The sequence below is a fragment of the Dermacentor variabilis genome, chromosome 9 (assembly GCF_050947875.1).
Source record: "Dermacentor variabilis isolate Ectoservices chromosome 9, ASM5094787v1, whole genome shotgun sequence".
Lineage (NCBI taxonomy): Eukaryota > Metazoa > Arthropoda > Arachnida > Ixodida > Ixodidae > Dermacentor > Dermacentor variabilis.
The window spans coordinates 123,092,721-123,108,637 of NC_134576.1; the positions used below are offsets into that span (position 1 = coordinate 123,092,721).

At 44.7% G+C, this 15,917-nt stretch overlaps 1 protein-coding gene across 1 annotated transcript in view; it reads left to right on the forward strand.

Moving 5' to 3' along the window:
- The window catches only part of TrpA1 (Transient receptor potential cation channel A1), a 143,269-nt gene that overhangs the window by 118,682 nt on the left and 8,670 nt on the right, over window positions 1-15,917 (forward strand). The window contains exons 18-25 of the mRNA XM_075669202.1: window positions 882-968; window positions 2,415-2,590; window positions 5,252-5,384; window positions 6,222-6,281; window positions 8,613-8,816; window positions 11,503-11,571; window positions 13,363-13,473; window positions 15,564-15,697. Coding sequence (XP_075525317.1) covers window positions 882-968; window positions 2,415-2,590; window positions 5,252-5,384; window positions 6,222-6,281; window positions 8,613-8,816; window positions 11,503-11,571; window positions 13,363-13,473; window positions 15,564-15,697 — 974 coding nt within the window. The remainder of the gene's footprint in view (window positions 1-881; window positions 969-2,414; window positions 2,591-5,251; window positions 5,385-6,221; window positions 6,282-8,612; window positions 8,817-11,502; window positions 11,572-13,362; window positions 13,474-15,563; window positions 15,698-15,917) is intronic.

Genomic DNA, 15,917 nt, shown 5'->3' on the forward strand with positions numbered 1-15,917 from the left:
AAATTAGAGCAAGATGGATTACGGTGGATTAAGGTAGAGCTTTAAAAGTAAGGTTAGAACTTAAAGAACTCATCATGCTTTGGCATTCAAATCACGTAAGGATACTTAAATGACTGTGAATTTTTGTGTATATCATCACTAACTCTCAAAGGAGCTTGCAACATAATAGACTTGCAGTATTAGAAATAAAAGTCCTGTACATTCATCAGCTTAACGTTCATTATGCAGAGTTACTCACAATTCCTTCTAGAACACGGTACCTTCAATATAGGTTACGCTTGGAAAACAAACTAAATATACTAGCAGTTCTCATTCCGAAGGTCGGCAGAGGTACTTCTGCCCTATGACTGTAAATCTACGAAGCAACGTCCTTCCCAAGCTTCCCTGACCCAACTCTTTTCTGCACATTAACACATTCATTAATTGCACACTGAAGAAACCAAATTTCCACTATTTACAACTGTATTCGTAACCTCTTAAGCGCCAAGTTCGCAACTGAAGTAACTTTATTGAAATGACACAATTAACTTGTTCGAAGCAACTATCACCCAGGAACGCCATGCGCAACGAACTCTGGTTCCTTAATAATGTTCTTTCAGTTGCCAATGCCGCCGTCTTTTCGTTCTCTTCTGACTGCGTTCTGTTTAACTCATAAGACAAAACAGCAAATGCTCTTATCCTGCTTGTTTTTCTATAAGAGGTAATATTTTAAGTACGCGCCCAACTTTCCATATGAAGATCTATGGCGACTAGTGCTAAAAGGCGACGGCAACACGATAAAAAAAAACGTTCTTAAACGTGTTTAGTTGACTCTTGCTAGACTTGTCTGCAGTGCAGATTACGACTGTTACTAATGTGATTTCATTTCGCACAACATCCAGGCCACCATGGTCGCCTTGACGTCTGTGATTGTCCTGGCATTTGTTGGGCTGAACATTGTTAAGGAGTTTTACCAGATGTATCAACAGGTAAGTGTTATTTTTCTGCCCGTCGAAATGACCGTTACTCTTGCCGACTACGGTTCACTTAGGAAGGAATGGTCTTTGGTGCTTACCCTCGAGAATACTACCAATCCATCAATAACTTTTTCCCTCCCGTTCCAAAATACACTTCGATGAAGCATTGCGAATCGTTTGACTCTACAAAAGACACACGGAGGTAAAATAAAGGGGTAAATAATGTCAGGAAGAGGGCTAAGTACGGTAACATAGCTTCACTGTTTTGCTGTATATATACATTTACAGATAGTCGCGTATGCAGTCAGGTATTGACTGATGTTGCATGCGATATACACGTACATCAGGAAACATCACAATGTCTATAGAATTACATGGTGTCACATTCACAACACCCCCTCCAACCGGTCGGCCGCCCCGAACGTTCATTAGTAGGATGCAAAAACTGAAGCGAAAATTTTCAAGTCTCATATTTTATATCTAACCGTTAGTAGCAAGTTCTCTACAGGTAAAGCAGCATATGTGCACGCATTAGGAGAAAACTGCTGCGAATAAGGCGTCTTAGTACTGAGCGTTCCAACCCAATACTTTATATATATATTGGCTGCTACAAGTACTCACTGACAGAAATACAACGTAGTCTGTCTGAGAAAAGTATGTCATTGTTTACTTCGTATGGGAGACAATAAGCTGTAAAGATACATGTTTCAATGAATATGCATAAGTAGGAATTACCGAACACGAACACATTGACAAGGCTTCATGCATCCTGTCGGAGATAATGGGATATCACTTCAAGTATTTTGCGAGCTTTAACTGCCACTCAGAAAAAGTTCGGCCGCTTGCTACACTCCTGTAACATGTGAAAGCGAGAGCCTGCTGGGGGCAGACGTGGTAAAGCATTAAGCGATCGGAGGGGTCAGACTTCTTGCAAGACATAACGAGCCGCAGTGCGAAGTACACGTATGGCGTTTTAGGTCGACCTCCTCGACGGCACATGCGAGCACCCAAGGCCCTACCTAAAGGTCCTTCAGTTCTTTCTTTCGTTACTTCTTTCATTCATTATTTCTTTCCTTCGTTCTTTCTTTCTTTTTTTTCTTTCGTTCTTTTTTCATTCATATTCAGCAATTGCATTATTGCTTGCTTACGCGGGGTATGAACCATTGCTGATGACGATATTCTTGCATCACTGAATTTTTGCATCGCTGGACTAAACGCCGCTTTTTTCGGGTATGAGCCATTGCAACGAGCGACTTAATGCTTTCGCCTTAATAGTCAAGGAGTTGTTAACTACGCCTATATCCACATTCTTTTTCTTACCATAATAGAAATCAAGATTGATACTTAGAGAACAGTGTTAGTTCAAAAGAACTTGAAGCGATTGTCGTTCTATGATCAATATTGGGGATCAATATCTACTTCTGCCCTAACTGCATCTGTTCCCATATTCATTTTCAGCGAGCCAAGTACTTCTTGGACATCATGAACGTTTTGGAGTGGACACTCTACATTTCCGGTGGTCTGATGGCTGCCGGCCACTTATCGACAATGGTGGTTGACCGAAGCAACCAGTACATCATGGCAGCCTTGGCCGTGTTCTTAGCGTGGTTCAACTATCTTCTCTACCTGCAAAGGTGAGAAGGCTTCCGCTAGACAGCTTCTTGTTTTCGGAAAGCGACAGTGCTTTCGATCGAGCTGTCGTTCAAAACTCGTTGAGGGTATGGTCAGACTTGCGTACCAGTGCGAATTACCGCAGCATATGTACGTGTAATAAGAGAATTACGGCCTTGTTATTTGATAACGCGCTTAGACGACGTTAAGGTTACCTTGTACCTTTCCATACTTTTTTTAAGCCGGCGTGTCAGACGCCCTTGACACGCCGGCTAACAGGCGTGCGTTGACAGACTGGGGGGAGGGGTGGCCCTGGTTTCGACCTTGTGCACAGCGTTCCTTTACTCTCAGTTCGACACGCTAACACACCTTCCCTCGTTTACGCACCCTCCCGCCTCATACCCTCTCCCCTTTAGGCGAACCCCGCCTATATATACTGTGGCGAGGAAAGCGTACGTCGCCTTGAAGAACACAAGTCCACTTGTCGAAACGTTGGCTCCTGCATTCGCCTTGTTCACGTTTTGCTCATCGTCTTGAATTTCCATCTCCCGCATTCCCCGTATTTTCCCTTGTACAGAAAATTAAGGTTAGCCTAGGCAACCTTTTTCAAATCGCGAACATGCCGGTGGTATCGTAAGTTGAGTGTGACAACACACCGATCATGCATAAACTAAAGGCGAGTGGAGATATTCCCTTGAAGTTTATGCGCTCTTCTGTGGCGTCCGATAAATTATCAGTGTCTGCACGGTTCGAGTGAATTACATAATAAAAAAGAAAAAAAACATTGAATGGCATTGAAAAACGATTCGAGAGCCAACCCCAATTTTTTTTTCTTGTGTTTGTTTACTTCGGTATGCACGAAACAATCACGGATGGGCGAAGTCAAACCTGCTGCATTGGACCGATGTTACCGGTTATGTAATTTGTACGCGAAATTTTCATCCGGATGCTGAGCCTACATTTTTTTAGAACTGATACTAATGCTTCCTTCCCCGCTGAATAAATGCAAATTGAAGCTATAAAAATAGTACTCTGTCAGTCACAACTAATTCAGCGATGTACAAAAGTTATAAACAGGTACAAGGTGCCTCAGAAGAGCTGGCCATCGTTTCATGGGAAAACCTACCTTCGTCAGAGCTTTCTCTCTGACGAAGATGGGACCTCCTATTCAAATGTTGACCAGCCTTTCTTATGCACCTTATCCCTGTGTATAACAGTTATAACACGCGTGCTACACCATCTGTCAGCCCCCCGTTTTGATTTTGAATTACTTGAGCCGCTCACAGTAGTATCTGTTTAACATATTTGTCATGTTACATGTTTACTTCTAAAGTGGTTCACATGTCTGGTAGGATATATAGTTGCCAACCAACATTAAACAGATGAGAGGTTTGGCGAATGAGATCTCAGCCAGCAGTATTTAGTATTTAGACCTGCTCTTATTGTGTTATTTTGCTTTGTCAAAGATAAGTAATTTTTTTTGTATGCAGCGTGGCACGAACATCTTATCGATCTGCGAATAACTGTAACTTAGCCATACAATCTAGGCGCGCCCCACGTGAAGTTCAAATGAGAGATCTCGGCCGCAGCGGCCGCATTTAGACGAGGCTAAATGACGAAACGCTCAGGCCCAGTGTTTTGAGTGCTCTTTGAAGATCTTTGGTGATGAAAATTAGTCCGGAGTCCTCCACTAACGCACGCCTCGTAAGCAAATCGTGGTTCTGGCACAAAAATCCCCCAGAATTCAATTAAATTAAGAAATCTAGGAGAATTTGTTTACTTTTACATTTCGCTACTAAGAGTACATTCGAATAAAAACAAAGAGATGACATGTTATTGTAGCAATGCCTTAATTTGCATGGTGGCTAATTAGAAATTTGCTTGCTGTACTAGCCACGACTGAAATGTCGCTCTAGCGTTGACTTTGAAAACCGCATAAGTGCCCTCATTGCGCTCCGTTTTTTTTTCTTTTCTTTTTTAAGGCCGCAAACCTGCACAAGCGGCTGTAGCCTAAACAGATGTTTGTAGTTATGCGGTGATAATGACCGGCTGTGATTGTCAAAATTTAATTATGAGATTTTAGGCGTCAAAACAACGGTCTGGTTATGAGGCACGCTGTAGTGCGAGACTCCGTATTAACTGGGGCCATCTGGGGCTCTTTAACGTGCACCTAAATTTAAGCATACTGGTGCTTTCGCATTTCGCTTCCATCGAAATGCGGCCGCCATGGCCGGCATTCGATCCCACTACCTCGTGCTTAGCAGCCCAACACCATAGCCGCTAAGCAGCCATGGCGGGTGCTGTGATTGTTGTGTGTCCTTCTCCATTTCTCTTTCTGCTTTCTTATCTCCTTACTTCACCCTCCCCCTTTCTCAGTGTAGGGTAGCAAACCGGATTATCCTTTCAAGTTTTGCCATTCCCCTTTATCCTCTTTCTGTCACTCCAGCATATAAAAAATGCTACTTGGTATGGCGTTAAATTTTTGAGAGTTAAAACAGAGATTTGAGGGGACATCAAACTCGACGTAGCAAATGTGATACGTGGACGTTTATGTGAGGATAAAAGAAGATGAGGACGCCTTTATTGCTTGTCGCACCTTCCGGCAAGGGAGGAGGGAGACAATTGTGTTTGCGATCTCTGCTCTCCATGTGTCATAATTCCTGCGTTTCTGTTGTCTTCTTCAGGTTCAACCGGATCGGCCTTTACGTCGTCATGTTCCTAGAAATATTGTCCACTTTACTAAAGGTCATGTTCGTCTTCTCCGTTCTAATAATTGCCTTCGGCTTGAGCTTCCATATTCTCCTCGCCAAAATTGACGTGAGTATGCGCTCGAGGCATTGTATTCTTCCTTCACGCCAACCAAAGTCAGAAACTTCATGGCTTAAAAGAGAACTGCCAAGACATTTTGAACTTTTCTTTTTTTTGCGTTACATGAAGGCCCCGGACTTCATAAACTTTAGACAAATACTGCCAAACTTCAAAGCGGCCTACGAAATTTATCATATATTTTCTACAAACCGTCTTCGGTGTCGTTTCGCTGGAGGTGAACGTTTCGGCAGGAGGTCATGCCGCAGAAGGTCACGTGGGAGGAGAACATCGCGACACTTTTGCAATCGCTTGATCTCGTTAGGTCGTCTGCTATGCGGCCAAGGCGGGCAGCGCAGCGAGAGGCAGCTAGCAGACGACCAAGAGAGACCAACACGCCGTGATGTTCTGTTCCCACGTGACAAACTTCAGGGTCCTAACGCCTTCTTCGGAAACAAAAATCAAAACCGGCTCGTACAACAGCTAATAGAGTAAATTGTTTACGCCGCTGGGAGGCTTCTCAGTACCTTTTCTCCGTTTTTGAGGTCTGGGACATTTATATAACGCAAAAGAAACAAAAAGATGGAAATACAATTTCAGTGCTCTTTTAGGCACGCCCTCTAATGCCTGCAGCACGTGCTAATGTACAATATACAGCGCACTCTTTCCCCTTGACCGTTCACGGTGGTACAAATTCTGTAATCCATCCTTATTGCATCACTGTGAGCTCGGCTCCTCGCGTTCGGTATGTTGGTTTATATGTCTTAACTGTGCCAACTGGAAGCTTGCGGTTTTTGCACTGCAGGTTCTAGAATTTGCAGGAGAAATTTCTTTCTTACCTTCCTACAGATCAATGTGAAAACGCCGGTCGTTGACCCCTACACAGGAAACATCACAATGCGAGCAATGGTGAGCATGCGCGTAATTTGTGAACGCTTGGCCTTAGGCGTAGACCACCATCAGGCACTCCATATATCTCGCTTTGTTGTTTTATTATTAAAAAATCACTTGCACTTGGAACGGCAGTGGGGAAAAAGTGCGACATCTTGCATAGCTAGCAACAGCGCGATAAAGCAAAGAGAATTGGTTGAATCAGTTGATGGTGATGAATATGTATGGAGTTTTAGGGAGCAAGGGCCAATAATGACCAAAGAGCGCCAGGAAATGGTATGAGGTAGTCGACGATGCGATTGATGACAACTGATGTACAGTACATGTAATTTGGCTGTATAGCAGCTAAGCAGCTTTCGCTAACGCACGTCGTGGTTTTACGACGCGACCTACCGTTATTTACTTCAGTCGTGCATGCTCAATCAGATATGTTTTAAACGAGGCGAAATGCTGGCGAACCCCTTTCACACGCGGCGACTATACAGATTAACCTGTTGACGTCTATGAAGCAGATGCGGGAATGTTGTCCTGAATGACATTTTATTTCAGCTGAGACCCAAGCAGGTGGCCTCGGTATTTATTAGTTGCCTAATGTGAATATATTTACGCTGTGTGGCTAGCGGTTGTTCTTCAATAAGTGCCAACAGCACTGATCGCAATTCGGGCGTGTTCTGAGCCCATCTAGCTTAGCGTGATAAATTTTGCCGTCATTATGTCATTTCTAAAATAAAGTCATCGCTTTATTTGGTAAGCACATTAAAATGATTATAAGTGGACTTAAAACGCCCTCATGAGCAGCATCAATTCGGTACTTCCAAGGCTTGGCGATGGTGGACTTCTTATATTTCTTGATATTTAGCTGTAAAATGAGAAGTTTAGCCTTCGAAAGAGGTTATCAATCCCAAAATCTTACCTATGAAAACTACCGAGAAGGAAAAAAGAAGTAATAAGGTTACAAAACTATGAAACCAAGTGTATAACGAAATATTGAAACACTATTGAAGTGCTTCCACGGATCACAGGAAAATAACAAAGAGCACAACACAGGTAATAGTAGGAGAATAGCACAAGCACGAAGAGGTCATGATAACACAGAGAAAATATATATATAGAGTTTGTGTGCGTGTGTTTTTTTTTTACTTTGAAAGCTTTCTTTAAAGCTTACCGAAGCACCTCGAATCACATCACTACAGATTAATTATCTGAGCAGCCAGGCATCATTTCAAGAAAAACCAAAGCAATCCATTTGCATTCTTTACTTTCATAGTTATCAACTTACCGGCACATGCTTATAAGAAAAAGTTAGGAATTATCATAAAAGTCTAGTGCCGTGTTTCTACATTTCAATATTGCTTTGTAGGCCGAAATAAGTGGCGTCAAATTATTCGCTCAATTTATTTTATTACGCATTCGCAACCCCAAAAATGGGGCTTTACGTCCAATAGAATGATGTCTGTCCAACCCCTGTGGCGTAAAATCGTAGTGTAAAATGAAGCTTCCATCGCACTTCTGTCTTCCCACAATCATATTGGCGCTGGTCGCACTTGCCGATTGGATGCGAAATCTCTTCAGCAGCAAGGGCGAAACGGACAGCTTAATTGCACCACATTGCCAAGCTTGATTTTATGCTGCCTCACTAATCGCAAGGGGGTTGCACTGTGAGCGGCACATCGCAGTGCTGAGCAGGTTGTTTAAACAGTTAAGAAGACTGCGAATTACCTTTTGCTGCTGCATTTATGTTTGCATAGCGAAGACTCAATGAGACAATATTAGTACCCTACAGACGCTTCAGTCGTGCCATATTGTGTTCACTGAGATGACGTAATTTACCTTACACGATGCAAGCTTTACTGACTTGAAGCTTAAACGGTCTGGGAGAGCGTCTAGTGGGGTGTTGGTCTTGAGGGTTACTGGGAACCGCAGCGAAGGGTCAAGGCTGAACAGCTGAGTCTCGATGCCGTCACTTCATTGTGTGTTAGGTGTGATGTCACTCACCACAGCCAAAAGAAAATAACGTTTCAATATACATACAGATCCCTTTTTCCCTGTCCTAGCAGTCATCATCACAATCAATAGATTCAAAACTAGGGATATGTACGCGCATCGCAACGTCATTGCGTTCTGACTCACCCGCTTCTTTCCTAACAATGATTTACCTCACGAGACGGTGTTCCGCGGAACACTCGACTACGCCATTTCCTTAATTGTGTCACACGGGATGGTAACTCTGATTGCGATGAAGATACGTGTAAACCGAACGTCTTTCACAAACTAAATTTCCCACTCGAGTGCGCCCAGTTATTATAGGCCTTTTGCGCGTTTAACTGGACGTTCCTTCTGTACGCGCAGAACATGAGCGACAAGGGTTTCCACAACCCGCTGATATCCCTGGTTCGCGTCGGAACCATGATGCTCGGGGAGCTGGACTTCCTGGGCACGTACCTGCGTCCGATGCGCGCCCTGGAGTCGTCGGCCTGGTACCAGATCGTGGCCGCCACCTGGTTCCTCGTAGTCTTCATCGTGCTCATGCCTATCTTACTCATGAACCTGCTCGTGAGAACCTTAAAATCTTCCTTATCGTATCATAGAGTGTCCATTCTGTAGGGACGAAATAGCAGTGTTTGACACTCGTGGGCACAAAACTGACGAATGGGCGAATGGACAAAAGCCACTACACTAACACTGAGATTAACAACACCTGCATACGGGCTAGATGGTGCATCGCAGCTCGACGGCAAATAAGCGCCCTGGAAGACACACACAACAGCCGAGATAGACACGGGACAGGCGCTAATCCTGTCCTGTGTCTTTCTCGGCTGTTGTTTGTGTTTTCTAGGGCGCTTATGTTCCGTCGATCTAACACTGAGAAGCACTTCATTTCCTGTGCGTTGCCGCTGTAGGCAGTGTTAGGCCCTGAACTCGTTTTGCGTATCTTCGGGTGGTTGGCTCGCTCGACACTCACTAGGGAAGGCTTTATGCACGACAAAAATAACGGAACTAGTCCACCTTTTTCATCCACGCCTTCAAAGCGAATATGTTACTTTCTTTTACTCTTTCACCCGTTTCTGCGGGAGTTGGTCTTTCATCGCGAAGTCATAAGGGAAACGCACGCATGTTAAATTACGAGGTTTAACGCGCCAACACCACTTTGCGATTATGAGGCACGCCGTGGTGAAGGACTCCGGAAATTTCGACCACCTGGGGCTCTTTGACGTGCACCTAAATCTCAGTACACGGGTGTTTTCGCATTTCGCCCCCATCGAAATGCGGCCGCCGCGGCCTGCACACAAGTTAACCAGGCTGAGCCCGGCGGGCCACAATGACGCCGGTGCAAAGGGCGCACACTCTAGCGTAACAGAGTTGCCAGTGCGTTAGTCGCCTAACAGCAGCTATTATAGTTCTTCAAGACGCCACATGACACGCAACAAATACTGGGAGCACAAAACGTCACGGCAGAGACGCAAAAATAGAGAAACAGCTTAAATTGCAAAATGCATCTTATTCTGCATAGAAACGGGGATGATAGGTGTGGAAGTGCAGTCTCAGGGCTCACGTGCTGTGGTGAAGCACCCGCGAAGGGCTGGCATATTCTATTCCCACCGGCCTTCCCCACTGTGGTGGCGGCTGGACAACACCATGGCAGCCACCTTCCGCGCCGGAGTTGGTGTCGCTAGATACAACGCTGCGTGTGACAATTTGTTTTGTAGCTACTTATACTACCGCCACAGTTTTGCTGGCGAACGGCTCTGCTATCTACGGAATTAGGCAACGACACCGCATACGCGACCTAAACATTCTCACTACAGCAAACAATACGCCTTCAAGTATGTCGTTTATTTTTAACCAAAACGAATAGCTTTCTACAAGCGTTCGGCTATTCGCTTACGTTGACAATGATTGTCGATGGCTTATGCAGAATTGTTTTGCTTTGTTTCGCCTCTTATCTTCAAGATTTTTCCAAACTCTCATCCCGTGCAGAACAAGATGTAGCATCTTAATGTGCTTTTTTTTCTTTCTCTCTGCTTTCCCGTTTTATGCTCCGATTAGTTGTGTATGCGTCAAGTTATTGTGTACGTTTCTTGTGAGTTTGTTTTCTTTTGTTACTTCAAGTACATTTCCGGCGTTCATTGTGAGAGAAGGAATAATCGCCCGTATCTCCTGATGTCTCTCCTATTTAGTTGTGTCAATAAAAATATCTTGTAGGGTCAAATCGTTTCTACATAGTTGGCTGATAAATCAAAAGTATAATCTTCCCACATTAAACACACAAGTGAAATCTTCCAAATAAAACAGGCAATGTTCCAATTAAGAAAGTGTTCACACGCAAGTGACAAAAAGCAACAACAACAAAAAAAAACACGAAACTTAGCATGATGGTCATGCTGTGTAACGAAGCGCACTTTGATCCTTTGGAGCTTCGACTCCGCCTCGATCCTTTGAAGCCTCGTTTCAGCGTCCGAAACACTTGCTACCTTTAATTTATTTGACGCATTTTTACGAGTGCTCTTTTTCTGTGAACAAAGAATTTATGTATCTAACTAAGAGACTTCAGGATACGTATCCCAAGTTTACGTGATTTGTATCGACTTTATTTTCTAAAACATACGGATCACCTTGAAAACTTTTTAAGCGCAATAACAAACAGTGCATGACAGAAACAACAGGAGCTAAAAGTATAGACTTAAACTGAAACGCTTAAAAAGTTTTCAATATGCAAATCAACCAACTAGCCCGATCGATCATTGTGTTGCACTAGGAGCACGTTTCATTCTTTCTTTTTCTTTTTTCTTTTGGGGGGGGGGGGGAGGTAGGGGTGCTTGCCTCGAGGCATATGTATAAAAAAAATAGCCAGAGGCATCAAACAATTGCATGCATCTCTGTTTGATGCAGGTACTGCAGCAATGAATTCGCGCACTCATTGTCCGTTACCCAACGGGTAAAGTCATCTGGGACACTCGGCATTGTCATGGCTTCCCTAATCATGTTCTGCCTAATGTCCTCAGTGCCAAGACACAACCACAAGAGATAACGACCGTCCGCCTTAAACACGGGTGTCGGACACTTAGTAGACGCTTTAGGTTTGCCACTTGCACATCCCCAGGCGCAATTAAGTGACCGCGGATGTCAGGGCCCACCCCAGCCCGAAGCTTCCAAAGACAAACTTGTGTGCCGTCGAAACAGGCACCGTGGGAGTATTTGGTTTCCCTGCTATAATAGATTCACTTGTTGTCTTTTCCAGATCGGCTTGGCCGTCGGCGACATTGAAACCGTCCGCCGCAACGCACAACTGAAAAGGCTCACAATGCAGGTTAGCCGCAATGCTCTTACTAGTACTCAGTTAAGTACCACACTGGCTAATATTTTGGTCTTCTCAGTTAAGTACCACACTGGCTAATATATTGGTCTTCTGTATGTCCCCACTTTGCTGTCAACACTCGACTGACGAATATCCAATTTGAGATACGCGATGGCATTGTGTAGCATGCAAAAAAACAGACCTACAAATGTTATATTTTGATTCTTCTACTGCGCTATTGTGAACGTACGAAGTCATTGTTTCCGGTTGCATTAGCTTCTTTGCTATTGCAGCCGTAACAGTAGAGAAATTGAAGAGAGAGAGAGAGAGAGAATATGCGAGATTATCCAAACCATAGCTCCAATGATGAATTGCTTCAGCATATATAATTAAAAACAAATGGGTGTTATACATTCTTTTTCACTACTCATTTTTTTTTCACCCGTCTTATTCGTTCCAACGTAAGGGATCACAGTGGCATGCTATTGTTGAGCACCTAGCGTTGAACGGTCGAAAAACACTGAGTAAGAATTTAGCTTGCTCTCTGCATAGCCTACAATGGGCACACCGTAGAGGCCCACATTCAAGATGGAGGCACGCAGAAATCATATAGGTCTGCCTTTTTGCAACCAAATAATCTACAGTGCGATCCGCGATTAAAGGGGTGCACGCGTGAGCGTCGAGTATGTGCGAATATTCCCCTTTGCCAAGCGTAAAGTCAGTCGCCCGGCATCGCAGCAAATGGCATGTGGTTGGTGGCACTGGGACCATCATACACACCTATCCAGCGCATTTGCGTGCTTTCCGCCGACACTTACAGCTAGGCCGGCAACAAAGCGAGTACTGCGTAATGGAGCGTTCCCTTTAACGGTGGACAGCACTATACGTGTTGTGGCACCTGCAGCGCGTCCTGCCGAATGATCAGACCATTTAGGACTTTTGGTACCACTCGAATGCTACCTCCAACTATGCGGAGTGCTGTGGAGATTGGGCTCAGAGAAAGCCCGCCTCAGCCATGCGTTCACCTGCTTTCAGAGCAATCGGAATAGCCACGTCATAGACGTTCTGTTTGCATCTCTGTCGCGCTCCCAGTTCGAACACAAAAGCACTTCCGAGCGCTCCGGGCTAGAGCGTGGCAGACCATTTAGGACTTTGGTACCACTCGAATGGTACCTACAACTATGCGGAGTCCTGTGGAGGTTGAGGTCAGAGAAAGCCCGCCTCAGCCATACGGTCACCTGCTTTCAGAGCAATCGGAATAGCCACGTCATAGACGTTCTATTTAGATCTCTGTCGCGCTCCCAGTTCGAACGCAAAAGCACTTCCGAGTGCTCCGGGCTAGAGCGCGGCGCTCTAAATGCACGGGTCGAATGCGTTCTGAGCGCTCAAATTCGACAAGCCGAATGCAAACTCCACAGCGAGAGCACGCGCTCGAAAGCTGCCAGTTGAGTGTGCCGTTAGTGTTAAGCGAGGAGACGACCAGAAAGCTATTGATTTCTTGCAGCTACCTGCGAGACCCAGATACGTTTGTTGCATACAACCTTTTTCCGCATACGTCCCCATCTTTTCCTATTACGGGCCGTCCCGCTCTGACTTCTGAGCTATCCTTGGTCAACTCCACAAAGTCCTTTCCGCTCTCCCCATTTCCACTTTTCCGTTGTCTTACGAGCTAACTCCCATTTGTCAGTCCCTTTGGCTAAATCTCTGTTCATTAGGGATCGGGACTCGACCTCTTTCACCTCCGCGAACTGAGCCACCTTGAAGCATTGAAAAGAGTGAAATTGTGCTAAACTTTGCTGGCAGGTGGAGCTGCACACCGACCTCGAACGAAAGCTGCCTCGACGCATCCTGACCATGGTAGACAAGACCGAAGTCTACGTGTACCCCAACCAAAAGGGCTCTTCGTCTTACGTCGTAAGTGATAGCAGAGGAGCTTTCCTCGCGCGGATAACGGGTTCTTTATGAGAGTTAAAAGTGCGGCTTCGGTTATATGGTGAACAAATTGAGAAAGAGGGGGATAGGGCGTTTTAATGAATCCTGGAGAGGGGTGCATGGTGACGTGTCTAGCACGCTACTGCAGATGGGTACGATGGAAAAGGGAAAATTATGCACAGTGCATGACACAGATACAGCATGCGCAAAACATGCCACAACACTCAACAATGTGTGTCACTGAGACGAATGTCTCTCCAGAAGGTTAAATGTGCCTTCGTGGCGCGAGGTGCGCAGGCACCGTTATTTATTTATTGATTTATTTATTTATTAATTTATTTATTTATTTATTTATTTATTTCAATATACCTTACAGGCCTCAAAGTGAGGCATTGAGTAAGGGGGGCAGTACATAGAAAATACATAGAATACAAGACATCTATAAACCGTATCTGTTTACAACCTACAACCGCAAGTGCAACCGATATGAAAAAAGAATTATTTAGTTCACGATTCCATTTAGGGAAATAAAGAAAACAGAATATAATAAAAAGGAATAAAAAACACAGACTGTCTTCAGTGAAGTCCTGTAATTAACAATATGAGAGTGTTAAACAGTAATAATGAAAAAAATGACATAAGTTGCGGACGCGACATTCCAACGGAACGGTAAACATAGCGACATAACGGTAATAATGCGACAATAAGCTGTAAAAGATAGTGCAAGTATAGAAAGCATTGTGCGACAAACGTAAAACTTCACATTTCTTTAGTCATGAATTCAGTCAAGGCATTACGGCATGAATCGTAGTTGGACTGGCATGCAATGCTGTCCGGGAGCGAATTCCCTATACTGATCGCACGAGGAAGGCAGAGTAATGAAATGCTTTTGTGGACCCGCAAAGGCGGGCATAGCTGAAATGATTATGAAGCCTATGTGACGTGGAGTAGGGTCGTTTCAAGCATGTGGGTGTTCGAGTGGAGTGAAGGATTTTGTAGAACCCAGTATACAATAGACCAAGTATACCTCGCAGCTCAAGCGAAGAGAGTCCTCGATAAACAGCTCGTGTCATCATTAAGGCGGTTTCTTCTGACGCAAATACCCAACTAAGGAACTCGAGTTGAAAAAGCCCCGAGCGCAAATCTGTGTTGTCACCTAGAGCTGCATCAGTGCATTATAGCACTTATTGTCACTTCATAATCGCAGTGCAAGGGGTCACATTATCGCTTTGAGGATTTCGCTATTTTTGTTTATTTCATCAGCCCTTTGCTCCTCGAAATTACAGAAAGATAATCTCTCACTCCTCATGAAACAGGTAGCCACGATGGGCCAGATATGATGCACCCTTTTGTTTACAGCAACAAAACATGCCTTTGTTGGTGTCGGATTGTAAACACCAATTGCTCTGCCGTGGTGACTCAGCGGTTATGACGCTCTACTACTGAGCGCGAGCTCGCTGGCTTGGTTGCCTGATGAGGCGGCAGCTTTTCAATGGTGGCGAAAGGCTCGATGTTCCTGTAGTTCAATTTTGGTGCACTTCAAAGAACTCCTGTTGGACAAATTTGATCCAGAATCCCTCGTATCGGTGTCTCTCGTAGCCAAAGTGTCGCCTTGGCGACGTTAAGATTCACAAATTGCCGGTTATTTATATTTTGTTTATTGCAGAATGGCTTTGACCAATGACATTAGCCTCATATAAGCATTAAACAAACATCAGGGGCCAAATTTTCTCGTAAGGTATTGCTTCGTAGGTGCGTTTTGCGTTGGCCATTCGGGTTTACAAGTAATACGGCAGGCATCAGCAATTACTAGCATTTTCTCTTACGAACAGTTCCAAGCGCAAGATGTTTTTGCGTATACGGGCCTCGTAGTTGAATTCGCGACGTTTTTCGTATCTGAGGACTGCTTGCAATTGGGGCCTGCCGTCTCTGCTAATCGTATGTTGGACACCCCTACAGCCTCGCAGCTGCTCGCGCGAACAGGTTTAGCTTAAGGACGTTTTTTTTTGTGTGTGAATGCAGGCCCAGACTTCTTATGTGCACCTGTGCTTCCTTCTTCCTTCCTCTTTCAGTGGCAGACAATACAACGCTGGTTTGCTAGCCCTAGGGAAAACAGCAAACGAAGCAAAGCCTTTGCCGCTGGCGGCGGAGTTCCGGACAACTCGTTTCAGGAGCTGTGTGTCGAGCTTAAAAGGCAAAAACAAAGGTATTCATACAAGATCGCCCTCACGAGCATTTGTGTATGTATAGTCTATAGAGGTAGACTCGGCTCCGGCATCGGAGAAAGCGGAGCGGAGGAGTGCTGATTGTGGGCATTCTTGTCGATGTATCGCGGCCTAAGAAATGGGTAAAGCGACAGCCGGCCGTCGAGAACAAGGAGAGTGAATGTTCGATGTATACGTTGTGTTTGTATGCTCGGTAGAGGT